The 26,535-nt window shown below is 40.0% G+C and overlaps 1 protein-coding gene across 1 annotated transcript in view; it reads left to right on the forward strand.

The window, feature by feature from the left end:
* Positions 1 to 26,535, forward strand: part of snx2 (sorting nexin 2) — a 51,557-nt gene that overhangs the window by 10,642 nt on the left and 14,380 nt on the right. Inside the window, exons 3-11 of the mRNA XM_067983029.1 lie at positions 746 to 903; positions 4,848 to 4,914; positions 5,529 to 5,572; positions 7,163 to 7,304; positions 9,358 to 9,436; positions 14,495 to 14,570; positions 20,721 to 20,834; positions 21,085 to 21,178; positions 26,157 to 26,362. Coding sequence (XP_067839130.1) covers positions 746 to 903; positions 4,848 to 4,914; positions 5,529 to 5,572; positions 7,163 to 7,304; positions 9,358 to 9,436; positions 14,495 to 14,570; positions 20,721 to 20,834; positions 21,085 to 21,178; positions 26,157 to 26,362 — 980 coding nt within the window. The remainder of the gene's footprint in view (positions 1 to 745; positions 904 to 4,847; positions 4,915 to 5,528; positions 5,573 to 7,162; positions 7,305 to 9,357; positions 9,437 to 14,494; positions 14,571 to 20,720; positions 20,835 to 21,084; positions 21,179 to 26,156; positions 26,363 to 26,535) is intronic.

Here is a 26,535-nt window from a genome sequence, read left to right on the forward strand (position 1 = left end):
GTTGTTTGTGTTGCTGGAACTAAATGTGGTAAACAGTCAATTGTGATTGACATGGCTGGTCATGTTCTATATGCAAGTTATCTGTGCATACCTACACACTTGGGCAATTATCCTGTAGTGGCTGGCAAAATGTGATGTTTCTGGATAAATAAAATTGTAGCTAATGCTTTACAACTCTATAAACTGACTTCTCAAAGCAAAAATATAATTTTAAACTTGGCAATGTTGGAGTGTTCAAAATCTGTAAATAGGTAAATGGTGGCCATATTTTTTAAACTGTTACATTTTCTTTTGGAACACATTTTTTATGCTGTGGGAGCTCTGCGTGTAGTCAATTGAGTTTGGACTCAACCTTCCTGCTCTCTACCCCCAAGCAAAATCTTTGTTCTGACTAAACTAAAGCTACAGAGTTTGCAGTTGCATTTGTGACTTGAGATTTTTGGTTAGAACAGTAGCAGAAGAAAAGTAGCACATATTGTCTTCAAAATAACTTTTTATAACTATCCAGGATAACTTTTTTTAGCTATCAAAACTGGAGTTTTTTAAAAAAAAGATTTAGTATGTTTTGCAAAACATAACACACAAAACAGTAAGGCTATAGTCATTTCTGTTTTCCAGTAACTCTTGTTATAAGGTTGGCAATTAGCTATAGAATGTATTTGGTTATCCATATGAAAGTAATTCTGAATGTAATAAGTGGTTCTTGCAACAAAGCTTCTGTTCCCCCTTTTATCTTGTTTTTCAGAAGCTACAGAAGAGGTGTCTCTTGACAGTCCAGAAAGGGAACATATACTTTCTCCAGAACCTACTCCAGCTATTACACCAGTATCTCCAACACTCATTGCACCACGAGCAGAACTAAAAATGTCTAATCCTGTGATGTTTGATCGATCCAAGGAGGAGGTGAGAATTATATCAAATTTCATGTCAACTTTTTATCTTCATGTGTAAATGGTCTTTCTTCTCCTACAAAATGTTCTTGTGATCAATGATGTTTTTTAAGTGGTTCAAGTATCCATTGAGAATTTGTGCTAATATAGGATCTCAACATATCTCTAATAGCCAATGCACTTCATAAACAGTAAATTACTTCAAAGTACAGTTACTGTTGTGTAGATGTATGTGGCAACCATTTTGAGCACAGCGAGATGTCACAAACAGCAATGAGATGAATCTGCTTTCATGTTGAGCAATAGAAAAATGTTGGCCAGAACTCAATGAGCACTCCCTGCCCATGTTCAAATTGTATAATGGGTTCTTTGGCCACCAAAAAGAGCAGGTGGGGCTTCAGTTTAATTTCTCGAGCTAAGGAAGACCTGTTTGAGAATGCAGCACTCCTTGGTACTGAGTGTGTGCTGAAGTCCTAAGACCAGCTGATGCTTGTAACTGCTGCATTCCAATGAAGCTGTGAACTCCAATTTTCGTTACATTTTTACATCTGTTCTGTGAAAAAAACAGTTCCTGTCACTAAAAGTAGTGGGACTGACCAGTCTGGGAAGATGAATGAAGAGGAGAAATTAAACTCAATTTGCATTGGAGTAACATGCAAATATTTTAACTCCCTACCCTGCTATAATTGAGTTCCCTTTTTTCAATGGCATGTGAAATTCCAATACATGGAAGGTCAAAATAGTTATTGGACCTAATGTTGTTTTAAAGTTATTGACATTGTATCCTGCTTCTGCATCTATACAAATACTGTTTGAACAGCAAGAGTTTGTGTTTGTCACCAATGATGGTGTGTGATTTTTTTTTTTAAATGACCCTAAAACATGTTGCCTGCAATCACTCGTAAAGCCATTCCTAAATCAGAAAAATGGGATTTGGTCAAATTTGCCTGTATCAGAAATATGCCACATCTGACAGAGCAGAATCTATAAAATTCTTTTAAACAGGTATTAGTTTTGATTATAAGTATACTAACATAGTAAATTTAATTTTAGATCTTAGCATGTTATAACAAACAGCCCATTTGCACCATTTGTTTTTTTTCCCTCCAGCTGAGCCACCTAGTTTAATGCCAATCTCTTGTTTGCTGCTCATGCCCTTTAATTTTTTTCAAGCAGCTGGTTACCTTTTAAAAAGAATCTTGCAGGCTTAAGTTTTTTGTTTTCTAAAATCCACTTTAATTGTGAGTCATCTTAAATTTGGCCATCTATTGTCTTGGTAACCACCTATCACTTTGTCTTTTATCATAATGCTTCAAACCCTAAAATCTCCATCCGGTCACTTCTTAAATTTTGTGGCTTTATTTAAAAAAACACACCGTAACTTCTCCAGTACCCATCTCAAATGTCTCGTCCCTGGTAACATTCTAGTGACACTACACTTTTCCACTTTTTTTTTGTAGCTTTAAATTTGTGTGCCTTTTTGATAGTCAAATATGGGCTTGCAGTTCTAAGATGAGTAGTTGGGATCTACTCAAGTACAAACATAAGGTTCATTTGAGACTGCTCTACATTGTCATGGCATGACTTCTATGCACCATCAGCCACACAATCTCCTGAGAGGCAAAAACCTTAGGCCAATTTATGGGGGTAGGGGGGGGAGGGAGAGACAGACACAGACAGACAGGGGAACCTGGAAATTTTTGATTTCTCTGGTGGCAGTCTTGAGCATGTGACCCTGCAGGGTGTGTAAATGCCATTGTGTGTATATATCTAGGTTCCTTACACCCGTATATATCTTTTGCATCATCCACAAACTTGCATACTGTTCCCCTGATGCTTTCATCCAGATCATTGTTATAGATGAAGAACTATGGTCTAAACACACTGTGGGACTCCCAACTGTAACTGATTCCCTACACAGAACCACTACCATTAATAACTACCTTCTGTCTATGAGAATACTTTATCCAGTTCTTAATTCAACCCAAAATCTGCACACCAATCCCAAAGGATTGAAACTTGTTTAGTAGCCTTTTGTGCAGAACCTTGTCAAAGGCTATTTGAAAAGCAAGATACGCAATGTCGACTGGACTGCCGACTTCCTCAAATTAAACTAGTTTGGCGCGATAGGACTGTTTCCAGAAGCCATGTTAAAAATTTTCTAAACCTTGTCTGCCAAGGTGATCAGAGATAATCTGTATAATGATTCCTTTCCAGCAACTTGCCAATAACTGAAGTGATACTAATGAGCCTGTAATTTCTTGGTTCTGACTTATTTTCCTTTTTAAATATAGGCATTAGTGGGGCACTCTCCAGTCCATGGTAATAATACCAGACCCCAGTGAGCTGTTAAAAATTAGCAAAGGGCTTGTGCATAGCACCCATCTCTTTAAGTAGTCTTGAGTGAATGCTGTCAGGACCAGCAGCCTGAACTGTTTTGAGACTCCTTATTCTAGCTAGGGCTAGGACTACACCCACATCCACTTTTGACACTTTCAGTTTTAGTATCAACCCTACAATGTATTGGTAACTTGGCATGATCTTCTGTCTTCAAAACTGATGCTAAGTAGCCAATTAAAACCTTTGCCATATCCTGGGACTCAACCTTAATCTTCCCTGAGTTCCTTTCTTAGTTCCTGTACCATTCTTAATAGCCAACTATGGGTAAGGAAGGCAGATTGTGAAAGGCGCAATGCTTCATGTTGTTTTTAAAATTGGTTTCTAGTAGATGGTTGAAACTGTTAACTATTTAATATCCATCTAAGCACAATGCCTTTAGAGCACTATTGCAAAATTTTGGTCCATGGCAAATGTTAAGTTGTAGTTGGTCCCATTGTTACATGTATAATGCTGTACCCAGTTAATCTCTCCATTCAGAACCTGTTGTGTTTAAAATATTGCTTTAATATATCAAGTTCAGCAATACTTTCTTAGGTTACAACAAAGTGATTAAATACTTGGATAGTGGCAACAAAAGCAGATTTTCAAATACAGCTTACTGGAGGGATAAGGTTCAATGGCTAGCTTTTTCTCACGCTTGATTTTTCTTATGTTTGTAATCCAACAACTGAGTTGTCTTTACTCCAGGGCAAAATATAATCTGATAAGATATCTAAAACCAACAGAATTCATTCATTGGCATGCTCCTAGACCAATTATTAGTTTGATTTGGCATTTTCCTGATGCAGACAAGTTGGGAAGGGCTTTACGAGGCTATACTCTTGTATGCAGCTGTAATACTGGCTGCAAACAGCATTTTGTTGCAACCCATTTCACTGCAATTTAATATTTTTAAATGGCTTTTCATTTACTGTATGAAAAATGGGATAACATTACCTCATGACACATTTCCTTGCCACCTTTTTGTTGAAAGGAAGAGGAGACACAATAGATTTGAATCTAATCTTGGCCAGGACCACATCGCTGGACATAAGGGGGGAAATAGGGACCCAGAAGTATATGGAGAATCCAAATCTGAATCAGTATAATCCAGGGCCCATTTCAACTCATTCCCCTCACCTGCAGTCCTTGTTAAAGTAATGCTGCACTAAATGGATCTCTGTGCTCAGTTGGATAAGCTTTAATGGACTATTGTACAATATTTGTATGCTCATCTTGAGCTTCAGTTTGTAATGTTGTCCTTTCCCTTCTTGTCTTCTCACCAATTTCTATTCTTTGTTCTGTTTTTGTTCACTTTCATTTTACTCTTTGCTCTTTTACTTGATGTAACCTATCTCTTGTGATTTTTAAAACTCCTAGTGTCTTTCTGATCAGTGTAATTTTACTGTTCTGTCCGGCCACTCTGAATTATAGTTTTACATTTTATGGTTTCAACCATAAGCATTCACTTTTTTAAAATCTGAATTAAGTTCCCACTTAATTTAGAGGAGATCTGTGTGCTTAACAGTTCTGAAAGTATTTGGGCCAAGATGCCAATTTTTGTGGCTTTTATTCTAGCTTGAGGAAGAAGCAAATGGAGATGTGTTTGACATTCATGTGTCTGTTTCTGACCCTGAAAAAGTTGGTAAGTAAAAGCTTTAACATAGCTAACCTTATGTGAAAATGCATCTCTTTTATAAAGTTTTAATAGTCCATTACAACTTGAGTAATGCTTGGCTATCTCATTTGCCTTGTTCCTTTTTAGACCTGCCTCTCTTTTGAAGAGTTCATCTGATATGTTATATCTGCTCTAAGCTTAAAACTTTCAGTTCTGCTTGCACTATTGTCCCTCTTTCCCCTCTGAATATTTCTATATTCTGTATATTCCTGTCCTTTGGTTCTGTCTGATTTTTTCAATTTATTTTATTTAATTTTTGCCTCCATTTCCTTTCTGGAAATAGGCTTATTGGGCTTAATGACCCCTTTCTGTTCCCAAAACATTTTTTTGAGTAGCTTTCCTGCTTTCTTAGCAGTGTATTTTGTTTTTCCTCCTGTCCATCTTTGTCTGAACCTCTTTCTGTCCTTTCTCCCCCTCAAACTTTTTTGTCACTCCCACATCAATTTTATTTTGTAACCTGCACCAAATGACTAGTCATCCACATATTTTCTTGCCATTTGCTGTTACACAATGTGAACTGTTACTTTTTTATTGCATTACTATGATGAGTCTAAAATAAATTGTATTTTTTTGCCTCTTAGGTGATGGTATGAATGCCTACATGGCTTACAGAGTATCAACTAAGGTAATAGGGGTTAATGATATGGAGTTTCTGCTAGGGGTGTAATTGGCAAAATGTACCCAGATTGCACTGGATGCGGTGTCAGTTTTGCCGAGGTGAAGTTTCTGTGCAAACTCATTAGCATAAGCCCGAACATATAATCTCACGTGAATTGGTGCAACCGAACATAATGGACTCGTGACTGAAACAGGGCCAATGGGGGGGTCCTCCAGCATAAGACTGGGATTGACAGGAAATGAGCCATTATCCAACTTTGATTTCTGCATCAGCAGGACCTGTGGCTTCAATTAACTAATTGCTGCAGCAAAGCAGGACACACCTGTGTGGTTTCAATTAACAGCTGATCACAGGTCTTGTGTACCAAGGACAGAAAAATTGATTGAATTCAAACTGAATTACAAGTAATTGCAGCAGGAGAAACAAACCTGGGTCAGTGGCTTTAATTGACTACTGGTCACTGTAGGCTAGATGATTAACGCAAGATTCATGTGACCACGAACGTCTGGGCGCAATGTGATAAACGCCGCCGACTGGGCGCAATTAGTGGAAACTCACTATTTTGACCTGAGGATGTGACCAGTTTTGTGGGTGGGGATTGCTTCAGGCGAATGGACATTTGAACAAGCGTAAACTGCAGTGTGAAGTGGTTATGGGCGCAACTTACTTGCATTTAAAATTCCGCAATCTTTAGTGCTATTTCATTCGATTCCGCCCTGATTAAGCTGATATCTGGACGGAAATCATGCAGAAACTGCAGGCCGCAGACTTTATACCAATTTTTAGACCTAAATGGGGTTAGTATTCCATGGTAGTTCTCACCCCACCCCACCCCACCTTTTTTGAGGCTTTCCACTTTCAGACTATAGTGGAACCTCCATTTATTCTTAATGGGGTATGCTTCTTCTAAAATGGAAATTGGGAGCTAACAGATCTCAAAGTTTAGGTAGAAACCAAATGGAGTGTACAATGAGGAACTTTAAATGAAAAGCTATGTAATGTGAAAATTCTAGCAGACAATGCAGGTTGTACTTTTTAAAACATGTTGATATTTAGCAGGTAATTGAAGGGGGGAGGGGAAGAGATGCAAGCTGTACCAAATTATCTTGTAGCTTAGTACAATATTTGTTTGCACTTTCTCACTTGCATTAGGCTGCACATTTTCTTCAGACATCTGTTGTTAAACAGATGCTGATTTGCATGTTATACAATATGTGTGGGGGCAAACAAAGTTCCCTCTTAAGTGTAGATTCTAATGTGCTTTTTTTAGCAAGTATTTTTTTTAAGTAGTTAAGATGCTAACCTGCAGTTTGCATGAGGCTGGGCTAAGAATTTAAATTTCATTAAGCCTGAGCCAGGACACACTGCTAATTTCAGAGGTGAAAAAAATAATATTCTAAAAATACTTTTTACATTTTTGAACTAGCTGAAGTTTAAATTTAAACATTAAAATGACAAACTTGACTTGCATATAAAATCTGGCATTGGCTTTTCAAATCTCTGATTAAACATATGGCATCAACTAACTAAATTTTCAATTGATAGTGTGCATGTAAGATGGAGTAATTCTGGATATATCTTTCTTCCATTATACAGACTGCTTTGTCTATGTTCAACAGCAAAGAATTTACAGTCAAAAGGAGATTTAGTGACTTTCTGGGTCTGCATAGCAAATTAGCTGCGAAGTATATGCATGTGGGATACATAGTTCCTCCTGCACCAGAAAAAAGCCTTGTAGGTAAGAACAATTGTTCATTGTGGTAAAGTGCAATTAATATCGATGATCTGAGTGGCATTGTTTCCCTGTTGTAAACAATTTTACAACACCAAGTTATAGTCCAACAATTTTATTTTTAATCCCACAAGCTTTCGGGGGCTTTCCCCTTCCTCAGGCGGTGTGGAAATGACATTTTCGAATCCTTTGCATTTTAAGATCACATAACAATGCCTGGTGATTACTGTCCATTGCCAAGGCAATCACAGTGAGCAGACAGAAAGGTGTCATCTAAAAATTGTCATTTCCACACCGCCTGAGGAAGGGGGAAGCCCCCGAAAGCTTGTGGGATTAAAAATAAAATTGTTGGACTATAACTTGGTGTTGTAAAATTGTTTACAATTGTTAACCCCAGTCCATCACCGGCATCTCCACATCATTGTTTCCCTGTGGCAACCTTTTGCCTTTAGTAACCTTTTTCAGATCAGTATTGCTGTTCTACAGCCTCATCTGTTAATTTAGGCTACAATGTAGGTTTGGTGAGGCTTGTACTGTTTCCCTGTAGTCACAGGATGTTATGCAATATGCCACGTCTTCTCAATGGTGAGATTGGTTTTCTAGAGGAGATGTGGTTAAACGAGGTCACTATTCCCTCATTCTTCTGCAGAGGTGATGACTCCCCATGTTTGTCCCATTTTGACTGAAATTTTTCTCTTACCTCCTCTTCTTTCCCCATTATAAACTTGGTGAGCATCTGAGGGATGGAGGAGAAAGATCTTGATCTAAACAATTCTAAATGGTTAACACTTTCCAGAGCCCAACTAGCCTCCACAAGAAGGGGGAAAGTAGGCTCAAAATTCTGTATACTACACCATGGAGTAATTATATCACTGGAATCTACCAGCAGCCAATGCGGGTTGGAAGGGCTGTAGAGAAGTTGGCAGCCTGCTTCACTTTTTAGATCTGCCTATTCCTTGAGCCTTGCTAGAAATAGTTACCACCAGGGTTTTTAAGATGAACCATATTTCTGTTGGATTTTCTGAAGTGATCCACCTGCATTTACATGCTGTGAAAAACTGATCATTCAGAAAACATTGCTTTTTTTTGTTTGAAATGGCACACATTTCTGGAAGTTTGATCTCCATTTTTAGACTGCTGACTGGTACACATAAGGTCCCTTTGTCAGGCCGGCCTCTGACTATTTCTTATGACCAGATATGAGGATGGGATTGGAGGGGCTGAAGCTTTGTGCTTTTAAAGTGCTGGGTTATCCCTCAATCTATCCTTGCAAACAATATCTTCATGAATTTTTAGACTTTTTTTGGGAGAACATGTTTTATTTTAAACTTAAGGCATCACCTTTATGACTTTTTTTTGAGTGGCATAAAATTTGAACTGATCTTGCCTTTCTGTATAATTTTCTCTCCCACCTCACCAACTAAACAGGTTCAGACTGCTTTGTGTTGGTGCCCTGAAGGTCTCCATCGTTGATTCCAACTCTTTCAGGAATGATGCAGTGCAATTTCAGTAATCGTTTCCTCTTTTTGGGGTGGTGAAGGTAGAGAACTGAAAATGGAAAAATTCAGCTGTGTAGGTTCATAGCTTATGCTGGATTAGAGTTCAGATTCTCTCTGCCATTTAAATATGATATAGATATGGTTTATTCACTTGGCATTTAAGTATCTGCAATGGAAATTTGCTTCTAGTCTGGAGTTAATGCTGAATTTTCCACCACCAAAATAATGAACAGCAAATAAAGAAGGGTCTGCAAATCTGTGGTTATCCTCGGCAAGTTTTAACTTTTTAAAGATTTTTTTTTACTGGCCTGTAGAATAGTTCTGCCTTTTGTCTTTTAACCATAAATGGGTGGGAAATGACCAAGTGACTTTGGATACCCTGTGTCTAAGCACAGGCAGGAAATCCTTAATTGCTATATGAAAATAGTGGGAAAATTGAAGTGTTGTATTGTTCCTGTACTTGACTGGACTGGGGAGTTTCATCTGTATCAACCCTGGGCATATTAATTTTCATAGTGCTTCAATTATGAAAATGGAGTATTACTTTTTTTTTTAAAAAGGCATGACCAAAGTCAAAGTTGGAAAAGAAGATCCATCATCAGCTGATTTTGTTGAAAAAAGGAGGGCAGCCTTGGAGAGGTAAATTGCATTGGAACAAGGAAATGTAAAATACTTTAGGTGTGTGATCAAACATAAAAAGGAAATTGAAATCTTCAGGAGTCATCTTCTATTTATGTAGAAGACTGTTTCCCTTTTCAAATCCCTGGTGTTATAAAGCTTGTACTGATCCATGAGCACATGTAAAATGACTAGTACTTTTTTTTTGTTATTGAAAGCGTTCATTGAGGGCTTTGTTTTTGTCTCCCTTATTGCACATGTTCTTAAAACATTATGAGGATCATGAAGTGCCTTATTTTGAGAGGTTGTTTTTAAACTGGATCTGTGAGCATGTGTAAATTCTCCCCTTCTCAGTTTGTTTTTCTTCCCCCTCCATCCTTCAGGGATGGTTGAATGGCCTGCTTTGGGTTTGTGCATGTATAATAGCCATTTGGCCAAGATACCTGAGGGTGATTGGCATCCATGGAATCATGTTCCAGCAAGGAGTTAGCTCCTTTTGGTGACTGGAACGAGCAAAATTGCAGGAGAAATACCCCTAAATGTGCTCATCATTTTTAAGAACGCCTCCCACGGTCCAGAAGCAGTACTTTTTGATACTCAACCCTGACAAATCCATGCCCTAAGGATTAACAATTGACTGACTTGCCGTAATCTTGCTGTATAGAGTTTAATTTTGTCCTAGGTTGCCAAATTTGCTTTTGAATTGCAGGTATAAATTTGGGCATGATTTTAGACTATCATAGATCTATTTACAATTGAAGATTGTGTCAAACTTTTGTGCTCTTAGTACAAGAAAAGTCAGTAATGGATCAATTGCCCTGTGAAAATTTACAAAAATATAAAACTTCCTTTTTATTTTTGAAAAAGTCCTGGTTAATGGTAACGGGAGTTCTGTAGATGCATCAAATTATTTCCATTGGGCCAGGAGAAAAGTGAGCTTTCCATCTGATTGCCAGAAAATGCAAGAACCCCAAACTGAAGTAAACTTCTCTTAACCTGAATTTTTCCGATTTAACTTAGACATCATAAAATCATAGGTTACAGCATGGAAGGAGGCCATTCGGCCCATTGAGTTTGCACCAGCTCTATGCAAGAGCAATCCAGCTGGTCCCACTCCCCCGCCTTGTCCCTGTAACCCTGCAGATATTTTCCTTTCAAGTACTTATCCAGTTCCCTTTTGTAGGCCATGATTGAATATGCCTCCACCACCTCATCGCTGTGTTTATTTAAAAAAAAATTCCCTCATGTCACCTTTTTTGATTCTTTTGCCAATCACCTTAAATCTTTGTCCTCTGGTTCTTGATCCTTCCGCCAATGGGAACAGTTTCTCTATCTACTATGTCTAGACCTTCATGATTTTGAATACCTCTATCTAATCTCCTTGCAACTGCCTCTGTTCCAAGGAGAACAACCCCAGTTCTCCACTGAACTAATGTCCCTCACCCCTGGAATCATTCTAGTAAATATAAGGTCTTCACATCTTTCCTGAAGTGCGGTGCCCAGAACTGGACACAATGCTCCAGTTGTGGCCGAACCAGTGTTTTATAAAGGTTCATCATGACTTCCATACTTTTGTACTCTCTGCCTCTATTTATAAAGCCCAGGATCCTGTATGCTTTGTCAACCTCCCTTGCCACCTTCATTGGCATTGCTAACTTGATTTATTCATATCCAGTTGGCAATGCTGCATACAGTGTGCAAATAACATTTTGCAGTCTGTTTGGAGCTGGACAGGATTCAATCAGCCAGCCACAACAATATCTGTAACAAACCATTTTGCAATTTTAAAGCTGAAGGACCTAGATCAAAGCTCCTCTTTATCTCCTGATCAATAGCTTTCACCTAGATAGAATGAGCAAATCCACATGTGCACCTTTTTGAGCAGATAACTGAGTGGCATTGATACAAACTTAAACTTAGTTAGCTAATACTTGGGTTTGAGGAAAGAGAGAATGTGAATTGAAAGTGCTTTGCCATTTGGTAAACCACTTGAAGAAATCAGGCAGGTAATGAATCCCTGGATGGCATGTGTTTGGGCAGCAGAGAAATTTCCTGAAGCTGAAGGGGCTTTTTTAAAATTTCCTTTCTTTTGATTTGTAGCTGTTGTTTAAAACCTCTCCAGACCAGGTCTAGTAACTAACATTGGTATGTAGCCCAGTATTCATCTCTGCTGATGTGTTTTTTTTGGGGTGGGGGCAGCACATCTCCAAGAATCCAGGGCAAACTAATGAGGAAAGCCTTGTGGAAGCAAATGAGACTCCTCTTGGATGAAATCTGGGCTGAGCCAGGCCAAACCAAAAGCATAAACCCCTGCCCTGCCCACCCCACCACCACCACCAAAAATAATCTTTTGAATTGATCATACTAATAAAGTTTGTCCTGATTTCAACACTATCTCCTGTTTCCCTTATCTTTAATGGATATAAAAATAAAGTAAAACCATCCAGCTCAAGATTCTGAACACTTGATGACTCCCTACATTGGTGACTTTATGGTATCAATGCTATCTCTGCTAAATTAAAATGTAATTGCTATTTTTATAGCAAGTCTGTATTTGGGTTTTTGTTTCAAGCAAGTTCGGTTAACTATATTTTGAGGTTTTTTTAGTGGGTAGCCATTTCAGCTCATGAATTTCAAAATTTTATTAATTCTGTACTTTTGGGCTGTTTCCCAAGTGTGGTTAAACAAAATGGGAGGGATTCATTTTCTGAAACCAACCTGAAATTGGCAAACACTTATTGAGAAACCTAGGTAAAGGGCCTAGACTGAAGATTAGAGGTGAGAAAAGGGTCTCCTAATGTTTTTTTCTTATTTCTTATCCAGGCGACTTGAGAGGTGTTAGGGTGTTCAAATCTTGGATGGATTTTTTTAATCTTTAAACATTAGGAGCTTTGGTGGAGAAGTGTCTCTCATGAAAGAGGAAACTGAGCTTGGGGAGTAATTTTAGCATTGGAGATGTGGATTCTCCACTTTTAGATCAGGAGATGGTATGGCCAAGATTAGATGATCGATGAAGTAGAACAGTAAAAGGTGGTTGCTGTTAGTTGAACCTGCCAGAGGGGGGGGGGGGAAAAGTCATAGGAGCAATTTGAGAGGAAACTATTGGAGTCAATCATAAACTGTTTAGAAGTGAGTGATGCTAGATCCTGCTAAAGGTTTTGGAAATGTGCAGTGAATCACCATGATGTTAAAGGACAGGGTGGAAGTACATAAAGATCGCCAATGGAACAGCCATGCTGAAAATTCTGCTAGAAGAAGCTGGCATGTTAATATTGATTAATTAGTATTCAGTCCCCAATTGCATGTAGTTTGCCAACATCTTTTGCCATTTAGTTACTTCCTATTGAAGGTAGCAGTATTTTAAATGACCTAGTAGTGATTAAGGTGTCCTAGCAATCCATATAGTAAGTACGAAGATGCAAAAGGTGTGTGCTATAGACTATTGCGTATGGCATAAGTTGTAATAAATTTGGTTTGTATTAAAATTGTTTAAAATATTTCTTTATAAACACCTGTGGATGTCCTGAGGTCAGAGGATTTGAAAATGGGACCAGTTTTTCTGAACATGCACTTATCACAAGGTATCTTGCCCAGTGGCAGTATATAACATGAAATCTGGAGCAGTGACAATGCAATATGCTCACCCTGCTACCATGGCTCCATGCTAGTATTTGGAAAATGGCATGGCTTTGTCAAGAGCAGGTCTTGGTTGACTGTTAAATTCTTGAAGAAATCAGTGTGTAGATAAAGGGAATGAATATTGGTGGATTTTCAGAAAGCTTATAATGTGCCACACAAGACTTTTTACAAAAATGAAGGCACCTAATATTGTGGACGTAACCTTATAGATTATGGGGCAAAGTGAAGAGTAAAGGTAAATTAATGTTTTTCATACAAGTTAGCATAGTAAGATGCACTTCAATGCAGCCAAATATGAAAGATTACATTTTGGGGGAGAACAATGAAAGGAGGTATATCCTAAACAGGAAGTCTTAAGAAATCTAGCACTGCAGGTGCCTATAAATTTTTTTAGAAGTGAGTGTAAGTAGACGAGGCTATTTTTTTTAAAAAGAAAAGTAATGGATTTTGGATTTTATATTTGGAGGCATTGATTGTGAAAGCAGGGAAGTGATAATTGAATTTGGTTAAGCACCAGTTTGAGTACAAGGCATTGATTAGGCTACCAGTATTGTGTTCAGTTCTGGGCACCCCATTATAGGAAAAATTACCACTGTAGAAAGGTTACAGTGAAGATTTATTACAATGATGCTAAATGAGTTGTTGTGAAGAAAGGCTTGAAAATTTGGGCTTCTCTTCCACCGTAAAGTTGAAGAGGAAATCCTAAAGTTTTCAGTTTAAAAGTTTTTGAGGATAAATAGTGAGTGTTTCTACTGGATGACAAGTTGGTAACGAAGGCTTTTGGATTTGGGATTATTACTATAAGAATGCAGAACAACTTTAATTTTTTTTTCCTAATGGGGTTATTAGAACATAGAACACTTTACCACATAGTGGCTATTGAGGCAGGTGCTTGAGCTAGAGGAAGGGTATTAAGTTAAGTGTATAGACTTGTTACAAGGTCAAAAATCTATAAATGGTAGCCAAATAATTAATCTATGAGTAATGTGGTTGAGCTGCAAAACTTTGTAGTCTAAATGCGAGACCTGCCTGGTATTATCTTGACATGACTCTTTGATGTATGATATTTTGTGCATCTTGATGCACAGAATAAAAATTACATTTCAGAGAGGAGTCTGACATTTCTTTGACCTTTTTTAAACCTGTTGACGTACCAAAAGGTCAGAGTCATTAATGCCTCTGTATTGTCGGCATCAGATGGAAGACTTTGTGTGGAAGACTGACTCGTGTTCTATTTCATGCAAAACAAAAATTGACATCTGAAATGCAGAGGCTGTCTTTTTAAGTTGTTAGCATCCACACTAAACTAAATTAAATATTGCTTCTATGGTCAATTATTGACTTTTAGATTAACAATGTGCATATCTGAACAATTTTTTAAGCTCCTTTTTGATTTTTGATCAAAAATGAAAACTTGATTTCATTTTTTTAAAATCGCAGGTATCTGCAGCGGACAATAAAGCATCCAACTCTGTTGCAAGATCCTGATTTGCGGCAGTTTTTAGAAAGTAATGAGGTAAGTGTTATGCAAGTTCAGAATGTTTCATTCAAAAAGGTGAAATAGTTCAAATTATCTTAACTAAAAATATTTGACCTTGAGGGTTTTCCTCAATGATGCAGTGGGTAAATGCAATGTATGATGTGGTACTATGTCATACAGAGCAGAAAGGCCCAAGATATGATCTCTGATCTATGTTGAGATAGCTCAAGTCTGTGGGGAGGAGGTTGATAAATTAGCCACGGTTCTTGCAACTTTTTATGATCTTGGCTGGAAAGTATTTTGAAATATGATGCCCCATAGCTGAATAGCTTTGCCAAAACTTGTTTAGGCTAACACATGACTGGTTACTGGAGCAGGGGATCAGTGCTGCCAAAACATGTGGAACCCTACTCAATGTGTTGCTTTCAGTAGAGGGGAATAGATTTTAAAAAGTTAATCTGGAACGTCACAAAATAAACTGAACAACTGGATACAGCTTCAAACTAGTAAGAGGCAAGTTAAGGTGTTGCATGATCTTCAGCGATCAACATGGTGAATAGACTTTGAGGTAGTAAACAAGATAAAGGAGGAAGTCTGTTCAGCCTATTTTAGCCCACCTGTTCAAAAGGTAGGGTAGTAAAAGTACAAGCCCTAAAATTATTTCACCAACAGTTGGAAGCTGTGATGGGACTGTAAAATCTCTGGATGGATGGACTAAATGCCCATGATCATCTTGTGAATAGGTAATGAGACATAAATAGTATTTCTAAGCATGATGTCCTTTTTTATTCCCCCCCTTTGTATGAAACCATATTTATTTTCTGACGCGTAATGAGTTTGGTTTTAAACATGGAAAGGGAGAAAGCGTAGCAGTGAAACTGCTGTTTTTGGAAGTTAAGCAGTCCAGTTGCCTCTGATGGTCATAAATTTTATCCCAGGGCTTTCTATTGAATCTATTGCAATTAGGCAGGATTCAGTTGATTTTGAGTAGTTGCTGGATGGGTGTCTTCACTTTGATCTGATCAAGTGGATTACATGAAATTGCATACAATGAGAGTAATGGGAGAAAGGATTGCTGTAGTTGTGTAGAAATTTTCTAAATTTAAATTTTATAGAATGTTTTCAGTTTTTTGCTATACAGTGACAAGCAATTTTTCTCTGATCATGCCCAGCTTGGTGCATTTTTGGATGGGAGGTGGGTATTGAGGGAAAAAAATGCACAAGTTGGTCACTAAATTGTCCTGCTGTTGAGTTCAGTACAATTGTACCTTGCTGCAAAAAGTCTGTTCATTTGCCAACTCATGGATTAAATGTTGATGCCAGAAATTTCTTGTATGAAGCTCAGGCACTGACTTTCAAATCTTTTTGTTGAAACTTAAGATATCTAACCAGAATGGAGTTTCTTGTCTGCTTAACAAATCGCCACTGTCTGACATTCCGATCTTTAAAGGCTAGTTATTTCCTTCAATTATCCATTCCAAGTTTTGGGGTTAGCTGATAAGTCCTAAGAAATCAAGCTAGTCCTTGACTTTCGTACCAATGAAATGCATCCTATAGGGATGGGATGCAGCGAAGAATGCCAGTCTTTCAAATTCGCAAAAAGCGAAACTAGCTTTTTTTGGGAGGGCTTTTTGCTTTTCAAAATAAAAATACAAATTCCTCATGCACCGTCTGTTTCTCATGTTTGAATGGGTATTGATTAATGCCTGTAGATATGCCCCCCCCCCCCCATTTTATAGTGGGTGGGTTCGTCCAACAATATGCCAGTTATACATGATGGCCAGTGTAACCTGACAGCCAAGATCCTGGAGGTGAGGACAATGCGGAGCTGGTCCATAACTATCTTCATGATCTTCAGCTTTTCAGATTTAAAATGCACGATTTGAAATAATCTACAAAGCACATTTGGTAGTGCACACCTGCAGTGCCTGACCTCTTGCATCATTTAATATAAAATCTAATACACTGAGAACCTCCTAGACAATACTATGCAATTCTAAAGGGAGGTTTCATTTATATGGCAAAACCTCATTGTTTGTCATTTACCTGTATTCAATCACTGTGCCTTGAAGAAAACACTTAATTCAACTTCTAATGTTTAGTATTTGAATTTCAGAAACACCAAGTAGAATGAAATGTAGTTAGTGAGTAAACAACTGTTTCTGCCCGAAATAAACTGAGCACTTATGATGCTATAAGCAACAACTTTGAAATTAATGTTAATGCGAACAGGTAATGGTTATTAGTTTTTGGCTGACGTAAGCGACCGTCTGTTTCAAACCTGGACGTTTTAAGTGGTGGGGACTGTATTTGAGTGGACTAGGCTGACCTAGCCTTCTGCAAAGAATGCCATGGATGATCTTTTCGGGGAGGGAAGAAGTTCTGTGTAGAGATTTTTTTAAACTTGTTTCTGTCGAATGCTATCCTTTCCCAAAGCTTGGTCGGTCCACTGCACTGGTCCACTAGTGGACTAGTCTTACTGGTCCACTAGGTTGATTCCAGGTATGGAAGGGTTGTCTTATGAGGAAAGATTGAACAGGTTGTGTCTATACTCATTGGAGTTTAGAAGAATGAGAGGAGATCTTATTGAAACATACAGGATTCTGAGGGGACTCGATAGGGGAGATGCTGAGAGGATGTTACCCCTCATGGGGGAATCTAAAACTAGGGGGCACAGCCTCTGAGTAAGAGGTCGCCCGTTTTAAGACGGAAATGAGGAGGAATTTCTTCTCCCAGAGGGTCGTGAATCTTTGGAATTCTGTGGAGGCTGAGTCATTGAATGCATTCAAGGCTGAGTTAGACAAGTTTTTGATCAGCAAGGGAGTCAAAGGATATGGGGAAAAGGCAGGAAGTAGAGTTGAGGTAAAAATCAAATCAGCCATGATCTCATTAAATGGCAGAGCAGGCTTGAGGGGCTGAATGGCCTACTTTTGCTCCATGGTCTGTTTACATGGTCTGCACTGTAAACATTTTTCAGTAGTGATAAGTCTTCAAATCCCTCCATAACCATGCTCCACTCTATTTCTCCAGCTTTGTATCCCTTCCAGCACATTTAGTTCTCCAACTCTGGCCTTTTTGTGCATTCTCTCCTCTTGTCGTCTCCCCATTCTGCAATTTGGCAGAGTATTCAGTCATAGTCCTGCTCTTGAAATCCCTCCCTAAATCTCTCCTCCACCCTTGCGTTTCTCTCTACCCTTCTTAAAAACTTACTTGGAGTGATCAAAAAGATGAGTTTCTTCAGTTTCCCTCCCCTCCACCATAAGGCTGAAGGAGATCATGAAGTTGGGAATGGCAAGGCCATGGAAGAACTTCAAAGTGACAAGAATCTTAGTTGATTTTCTGGAACATAAGAAGCCAGATGAGATTTGAAAAGATGGGTAATGAGGGCACTGGTATTAGTGCAGTTGAGAACCAGGTTTGCAGCATTCTGGATCACATGGTAAATAAAAGATACAGGGAGGCCAGGAAGGAGCATTTTGAAGTCCAGGCACGATAAGTGTGGATTAGGGCTTTGGCACTGAAGCAGGGACAGTCAGGTGATGCTGTAGAGGTGAAAGTAAGTGGTCCAATCAGATGTGGAGAAGAAGGAACCTGTGTTGAGTTGAGCAATGTACCAAGGTTGATTAACTGGAGGCTCAGCAGGAGGGAAATGCATTTGAACCTGGAGGTACAAAAGTGTTTGTAGGAGCTGAAGAGGATAACTATATAAATAGAGAATGTAGTAGATGTGAAATTTTCAAAGTGCTGTTTCAGGCTGGTATGAAAATTAAGGCACATTGATATGTGGGAATGTAGCAACATAGATATAAAGTTGGTTGGGAAATTAAGGGTTAGAGTCAGAGTACTGGATTGGAGATGGGTTGTAAATGGCATATTCCAGGGGTCACTGCTGGGTTCACTTTTTTTTGTTTCCTATGTTTGGATTTAGCCTTGGGCATAGAAAACTGGTAATGCAAATTGAGCCAGATTTGGCCATCAGCATGGAGGAACATCAATGCTTTGAGAGCATGGATTGGTAAAAAGGGCAGAGAGGTGACAGATGCAATTTAGTGTGAAGTGTGAGCTATGAGGAATGGCAGTATAATGTTCAATGGCAAGATGCAAATAGGTGTGGATCAGCAGACACCTTGTGGTTTAAATACACAATCCCTGAGGTAAAAGTGCAGGTAGGTAACACCATAAACCCAAAGATGTTACTGGCCTTTTTATAAGTAGAGAAATGGTGTTCAAGGGCAAAGAGAACAAATTTTATACAAGATAATGATTCGACCATAGAGTACAGTGTAGGGTTTTGAACAATCCAAAGGACTTAAAACTGTAGCATACAGTGTAGATTCATCAGAATGTTACCAAAGATGAGAAAATATAATTGAGTGCTGATAGTCTCAGTAAATCAATTGTAAACAATTTTACAACACCAAGTTATAGTCCAACGATTTTATTTTTAATCCCACAAGCTTTCGGGGGCTTTCCCCTTCCTCAGGCGGTTTCCACACCGCCTGAGGAAGGGGAAAGCCCCCGAAAGCTTGTGGGATTAAAAATAAAATCGTTGGACTATAACTTGGTGTTGTAAAATTGTTTACAATTGTTAACCCCAGTCCATCACCGGCATCTCCACATTATATCACTTGGAGCAGAGAAGACTAAGGGGTGAGTTAAGAGATTTAAAAATTGTTTGAATAGGGAACAATTTATTTCTTTTGTGGAACTAGTAACAAGGGGTCACCAATTTTAAAATTCAATGAAGAGATCTTAGGAGAAATGTCTTCATGCAAATATTATTAGATCATTCAGTGCTTTGCTACAACGTGTGGTTGAGGTTGAAACCATTGCATCTTTTGAAGGAAGAATGTATAAACATTTGAAAGAGGGTTATGGGGAGTAAGCACGGCAGTGGGATTATTTTTGGGTTTCTGCAAAAGCTGGCAGACATAATGGGCCAACTGGCAGCAGCTTGTGCTGTAAATGTCAACAGCTTAGATGAAAGCCTTTTCTGGATAATATTGTCTAGTTAGTGGCCAAAGCTGGAGCACAAGGGTGCACCAGAGATGACCATGAGTGCTGGGGGGAAAACCATTTGAGATAATGTAATGCCTATAGTGTGACAAATGGGAATAGAACGAAGAGTAGTGCCCAAGAGGTGGACTGTGTGGACAAGACATTCGAGGAGGATGGAATGATGGCTATCGCTGGCAATAGAGATCAAAAAGATGAGGGACATGGAGCTCCAGTTGCTGATGCACAGTATTAGTGACTTTGATTAGTGTAATTTTGCTGCTGTAGGTGACATGGAAGTCTGATTGGAGGGCTTTGGGTGGGGAAGTGTTGGAATTGTAGTTGAGGCATACCCTAGTATTACTATATTGATTATTTTCAAGTTCTTAGACTTGTGCTTAGCCTAGATGTTTGGATGTTTCTCTGGAGCAAGATTAATTTCTCCAGCATTTTCACTTGAAATAATTCAACAGATGAATGAAATTGCAGTTTTTAAAAAAAAATATGTCAACACTTCAGACTAAATTGTAAACTTGCATTATGTGGGCCTTTAATGGGAGAAAACAAATAGAAAAAAATGGTCTTTGGTTTTTCTGTTACAGTGCTGTGGATCTGTTCATAGACATGTTACTTTTCTAGCGAACTAGGTTGGTTGTCATTTTTTAAATTCTCCTCTTCCTTTCCCTTCCCCCCCCCCCCCCCCCCCCATGTCCACAGTTTTTTAAAAAAGACTAATGTAATGTGGGTATGCCGTCACACTGCACAAACTAGTTGCTTTAATTTAAGTTGGCATTGAAGGCAAATTTTAAGCATGAACTTGCCAATACTACTTTCTCATTCTAGGCAAATCTTCTGGCAGTGTTGTTCAACAGAGGAGTACATTTAGCAGATTTAATATTGTGAAAAGATCTGCTTTAGATGAAGTGTTTTTATATGGGACCTAGAGCTTCTTGTTGGAAGCAAATAGTAGCTGTGCTGTATTCTGTTTATCTTTTCAGGAATTTTAAGGTGCCCAAGAAAATGGTCATTAGAAAGTTTGTATCTAAGTGAGTAGGCTGCAGTACAGAGTTGAAGTCAGTATATTGAAATGTATGAGAGCAGAAAATGCTGTGGCCCTTTCCTTGCACTTTAACTAGACACAAGCAAGGCTGTTAACAAGATTGCTCACCCTTATTTGTCATTCAATTCTAGCTGCCTCGTGCGGTTAGCACCCAGGCCCTAAGTGGAGCAGGCATATTGAGGATGGTGAACAAGGCCGCCGATGCTGTCAACAAAATGACAATCAAGATGAATGAATCGGATGCAGTAAGAGCTGATTTTTTTGAACCTGATTAATGAGATGAATTAATGAGATTCTTCAGTTCCTTTCTAAGGGTGATAAGACAACAAAGTGGGCTAGCTATTTGCTTATTTTCTTTGATTCAGTGTCAAATTGGTGGAGGCTGTGACCGCAGTTAATTTGTTATTCCTTAAAAGAAGAAATGTAGTTTACTGCTGGTAACCTAATTTGTAATGATTTGTTCTTGGTAAATTAACACCATTCTTCATCTGACAGTGGTTTGAGGAAAAGCAGCAGCAGTTTGAAAACCTGGACCAGCAGTTAAGAAAACTACACACCAGTGTTGATCTCCTGGTCTGCCATAGGAAAGGTTTGTAAACTATTGTGTGAGGCTCTGAAGACAACTACTAGATATAGTGGAGTGTTCAAATACTTGTATAATTACATAGAATTACACAATGTACAGCACAGAAACAGGCTATTTGGCCCAAAATGTTTCCGTGCCAGTGTTTATGCTCCACACAAGCCTCCTTCTGGCCCTCTTCATCTAACCCTTTCAGTAAATCTTTCTATTCCTTTCTCCCTCACATGTTTATCTAGCTTTCCCTTAAATGCACCTATGCTATTTGCCTTAACTACTCCTTGTGGTAGTGAGTTCCACAGTAGAACACTTCTGTGGATAAAGAAGTTTCTTCTGAATTCCCTATTGGATTTATTGGTGACTATCTTATATTTATGGCCCCTCGTTTTGGTCTCTGCCACAAGTGGAAACATCTTCTCTACGTCTACCCTTTCATAATCTTAAAGACCTATGGGGTCACCCCCTTAGCCTTTTCTTTTCTAGAGAAAAAACCCCAACCTGTTCAATCTTTCCTGATGGTTATAACCCCTCAGCTCTGGTATCATCCATGTAAATCTTTTTTGTGCCTTCTCTGCTGCCTCTATATCCTTTCTATAATATGGAGACCAGAATTGTTCACAGTACTCCCAAGTGTGGTCTAACCAAGATTCTATACAAGTTTAACAGCTTCCCTGCTTTTCAATTACATCGCTCTAGAAATGAACCCCAGTGCTTTGTTTGCTTTTTTTATGGCCTTACATCTAGTTACACAAAAACGACAGCACAGAAACAGGCCATTTGGCCCACCTGGTCTATGCAGGTGTTTATTCTCCACATAAACGCCTGCATACTTCATCTAACCCTATCTGGCTCCCTTCTATTCCTTTCTCCCTCGTGTGCTTATCTAGCTGCCCCTTAAGTGCATCTATGCTATTTGCCTCAACTACTTCTTGTGGTAGTGTGTTCTATATTCTTGCCACTCTTTGGGTAAAGAAGTTTCTCCTGAATTCCCTATTGGATTTATTAGCAACTATTTTATATTTATGATGTCTAGTTTTGGACTCCCCCACAAGTGGAAACATTTTCTCTATCTACCCTATCAGGTCAACCCTCAGCTGTCTTTTTTTTGGAGAAAAGAATCCTAGCCTGTTCAGCCTTTCCTAATAAGGCTATCCTCTCTGTTCTGGTATCATCCTTGTGAATTTTTTTGCAACCTCCAATACTTGCATATCCTTTTCATAATGTGGAGACCAGAACTGTGCACAGTACTCCAAGTTCTATACAAGTTAACATACCTTCTCTGCTTTTCAATTCTATCTCTCTCTAGAAATGAACCCCAGTGCTTTGCTTTTTTTTAAATGGCCTTATTAACTTGTCTCTCTACATTTAGTGATTTGTGTATCTGTACCCCTAGATCCCGTTGCCCATTTAGGTTCTTATTTTCCAAGGAGTATGTGGCCTCCTTATTCTTCGTACTAAAATGCACCACCTCACACTTATATTGAAATTCATTCGCCAATTCCCATTCTGCAAGTTTATTAATGTCCTCTTGCATTTTGTCAGTCTTCCTCCGTATCAACTATACCGCCCCAATTTGGTGTGATCTGCAAATTTTATTGTTTGAGTCCAAATAGTTTATGTAAATAGTGAACAACAGTAGTCCTAGCACTGATCCTTGCGGATCACTACTTCTCCTTCCTTCCTTTCCCCCCCCCCCCCCCCCCTTTGCCAGTCTGAGTAACTACCCTTGACTCTTACTCCTTTTTCTGTTTTGTAGCCAGCTTGCTATCCATTCTGCTACTTGTCCTCTGACTCCACATGCATTAGTAATGAGTTTACTACTGTTCTGAGATTATCTTCATGTACAGATTTTCACTATTTTCCAGAAATTAGAGTAACATTCATGTCTGGCTGCAGCCAGTCTTTTGAATGGTGATCAGCCTCTATTTTCTGGCTTTTATTGCAACAGTTCAGTTTGTGACTCAACCTCCCACACTTGGGTGATCATCTGATTGGTGGGGGGGAGAAAGAGAAGACACAAGGAAAATAGTGTGAGGAGTGCAGTCTACATTGAGCTGTGATGGTTTAGCTATTTGTTAACCAAGCAATATCTGATTTAATGCCAGAATTTTTAAGTAGTGCATGTTGTCCTGCAGTCCTGGAGGAAGCACTGAGGGTAGCAAGGGCACAAAATGTACTCTGGGTGGGGGACTTCAATGTCCATCACCAAGAGTGGCTCGGTAGCACCACTACTGACCGAGCTGGCCGAGTCCTGAAGGACATAGCTGCTAGACTGGGTCTGCGGCAGGTGGTGAGCGAACCAACACGAGGGAAAAACTTACTTGACCTCGTCCTCACCAATCGACCTGTCGCAAATGCATCTGTCCATGACAGTATTGGTAGGAGTGACCACCGCACAGTCCTCGTGGAGATGAAATCCCGTCTTTGCACTGAGGACACCATCCAACGTGTTGTGTGGCACTACCACCGTGCTAAATGGGATAGATTCAGAACAGATCTGGCAGCTCAAAACTGGGCATCCATGAGGCGCTGTGGGCCATCAGCAGCAGCAGAATTGTATTCCAGCACAATCTGTAACCTCATGGCCCGGCATATTCCTCACTCTACCATTACCAACAAGCCAGGGGATCAACCCTGGTTCAATGAGGAGTGTGGAAGAGCATGCCAGGAGCAGCACCAGGCGTACCTAAAAATGAGGTGCCAACCTGGTGATGCTACAACTCAGGACTACATGCATGCTAAACAGCGGAAACAACATGCTATAGACAGAGCTAAGCGATTCCACAACCAACGGATCAGATCAAAGCTCTGCAGTCCTGCCACATCTAGTCGTGAATGGTGGTGGACAATTAAACAACTAACGGGAGGAGGAGGCTCTGCAAACATCCCCATTCTCAATGATGGCGGAGTCCAGCACGTGAGTGCAAAAGACAAGGCTGAAGCGTTTGCAACCATCTTCAGCCAGAAGTGCCGAGTGGATAATCCATCTCCGCCTCCTCCCGATATCCCCACCATCACGGAAGCCAGTCTTCGGCCAATTCGATTCACTCCACGTGATATCAAGAAACGGCTGAGTGCACTGGATACAGCAAAGGCTATGGGCCCTGACAACATCCCAGCTGTAGTGCTGAAGACTTGTGCTCCAGAACTAGCTGCACCTCTAGCCAAGCTGTTCCAATACAGCTACAACACTGGCATCCACCCGACAATGTGGAAAATTGCCCAGGTATGTCCTGTCCACAAAAAGCAGGACAAATCCAATCCGGCCAATTACCGCCCCATCAGTCTACTCTCAATTATCAGCAGTGTGATGGAAGGTGTCGTCGACAGTGCTATCAAGCGGCACTTACCAATAACCTGCTCACCGATGCTCAGTTTGGGTTCCGCCAGGACCACTCTGCTCCAGACCTCATTACAGCCTTGGTCCAAACATGGACAAAAGAGCTGAATTCCAGAGGTGAGGTGAGAGTGACTGCCCTTGACGTCAAGGCAGCATTTGACCGCGTGTGGCACCAAGGAGCCCCAGTAAAATTGAAGTCAATGGGAATCGGGGGGAAAACTCTCCAATGGCTGGAGTCATACCTGGCACAATGGAAGATGGTAGTGGTTGTTGGAGGCCAATCATCTCAGCCCCAGGGCATTGCTGCAGGAGTTCCTCAGGGCAGTGTCCTTGGCCCAACCATCTTCAGCTGCTTCATCAATGACCTTCCCTCCATCATAAGGTCAGAAATGGGGATGTTCGCTGATGACTGCACAGTGTTCAGTTCCATTCGCAACCCCTCAGATAATGAAGCAGTCCGAGCCTGCATGCAGCAAGACCTGGACAACATCCAGGCTTGGGCTGATAAGTGGCAAGTAACATTCGTGCCAGATAAGTGCCAGGCAATGACCATCTCCAACAAGAGAGAGTCTAACCACCTCCCCTTGACATTCAACGGCATTACCATCGCCGAATCCCCCACCATCAACATCCTGGGGGTCACCATTGACCAGAAACTTAACTGGACCAGCCATATAAATACTGTGGCTACGAGAGCAGGTCAGAGGCTGGGTATTCTGCGGCGAGTGACTCACCTCCTGATTCCCCAGAGCCTTTCCACTATCTACAAGGCACAAGTCAGGAGTGTGATGGAATACTCTCCACTTGCCTGGATGAGTGCAGCTCCAACAACACTCAAGAAGCTCGACACCATCCAAGATAAAGCAGCCCGCTTGATTGGCACCCCATCCACCACCCTAAACATTCACTCCCTTCACCACCGGCGCACTGTGGCTGCAGTGTGCACCATCCACAGGATGCACTGCAGCAACTCGCCAAGGCTTCTTCGACAGCACCTCCCAAACCCGCGACCTCTACCACCTAGAAGGACAAGGGCAGCAGGCGCATGGGAACAACACCACCTGCACGTTCCCCTCCAAGTCACACACCATCCCGACTTGGAAATATATCGCCGTTCCTTCATTGTCGCTGGGTCAAAATCCTGGAACTCCCTTCCTAACAGCATTGTGGGAGAACCGTCACCACACTGACTGCAGCGGTTCAAGAAGGCGGCTCACCACCACCTTCTCGAGGGCAATTAGGGATGGGCAATAAATGCCGGCCTTGCCAGCGACGCCCACATCCCGTGAACGAATTTTAAAAAAAGTCACTTTTGTCAGCAGTAGTGTTGCTGTTTTGGAACATGCCTTTTACAGCTCAAGGAAATGCCTAGCCTATAGTTCTGTCTGTCTTGCGATTCCCCTGTAATCGATCTGGTTGTTGCAGTACAATAATCATTTTCAAACAAACTTGGCTGAAGCATGGTATGAGATTTATTCCTATAACTTGGTTGTGCTCTGCAGAATCAAAATGGCTTACTTATACTACATTTGGGGGCTGGTGCAGTAATTTTGCAACACTGTTGCATTTCAAACTTGTTAACATTTAAACAATTATTTAAATTTTTCAAATTTAAATGGTAAATCTAAACCCATTACTTTATTTTAGAACTCTCAGCCAACACAGCTGCCTTTGCCAAGAGTGCAGCCATGCTGGGTAACTCTGAGGACCATACTGCCCTGTCAAGAGCACTATCTCAGCTAGCAGAAGTTGAAGAGAAGATAGACCAGCTTCACCAGGAGCAGGCTTATGCTGACTTCTACCTATTTGCAGAACTTCTAAGTGATTATGTACGACTCATCTCTTCTGTAAAGGTAAACTGTCAGGCAGATCTGGAGAAATTCCAGCAGAGTGCTTTGGTCAGATCTGTAAGATGTTGCAAACTGAAGGTAGCTATCAAATTGATGTAAACATATGTGTGTTAATCTGTTAATGTAAGATTTAGTTTTCTAACTTGGGATAAACCACATTCAAATTAAGTTGACTT

This window comes from Heptranchias perlo, chromosome 4 (genome assembly GCF_035084215.1).
Source record: "Heptranchias perlo isolate sHepPer1 chromosome 4, sHepPer1.hap1, whole genome shotgun sequence".
NCBI classification, from domain to species: domain Eukaryota; kingdom Metazoa; phylum Chordata; class Chondrichthyes; order Hexanchiformes; family Hexanchidae; genus Heptranchias; species Heptranchias perlo.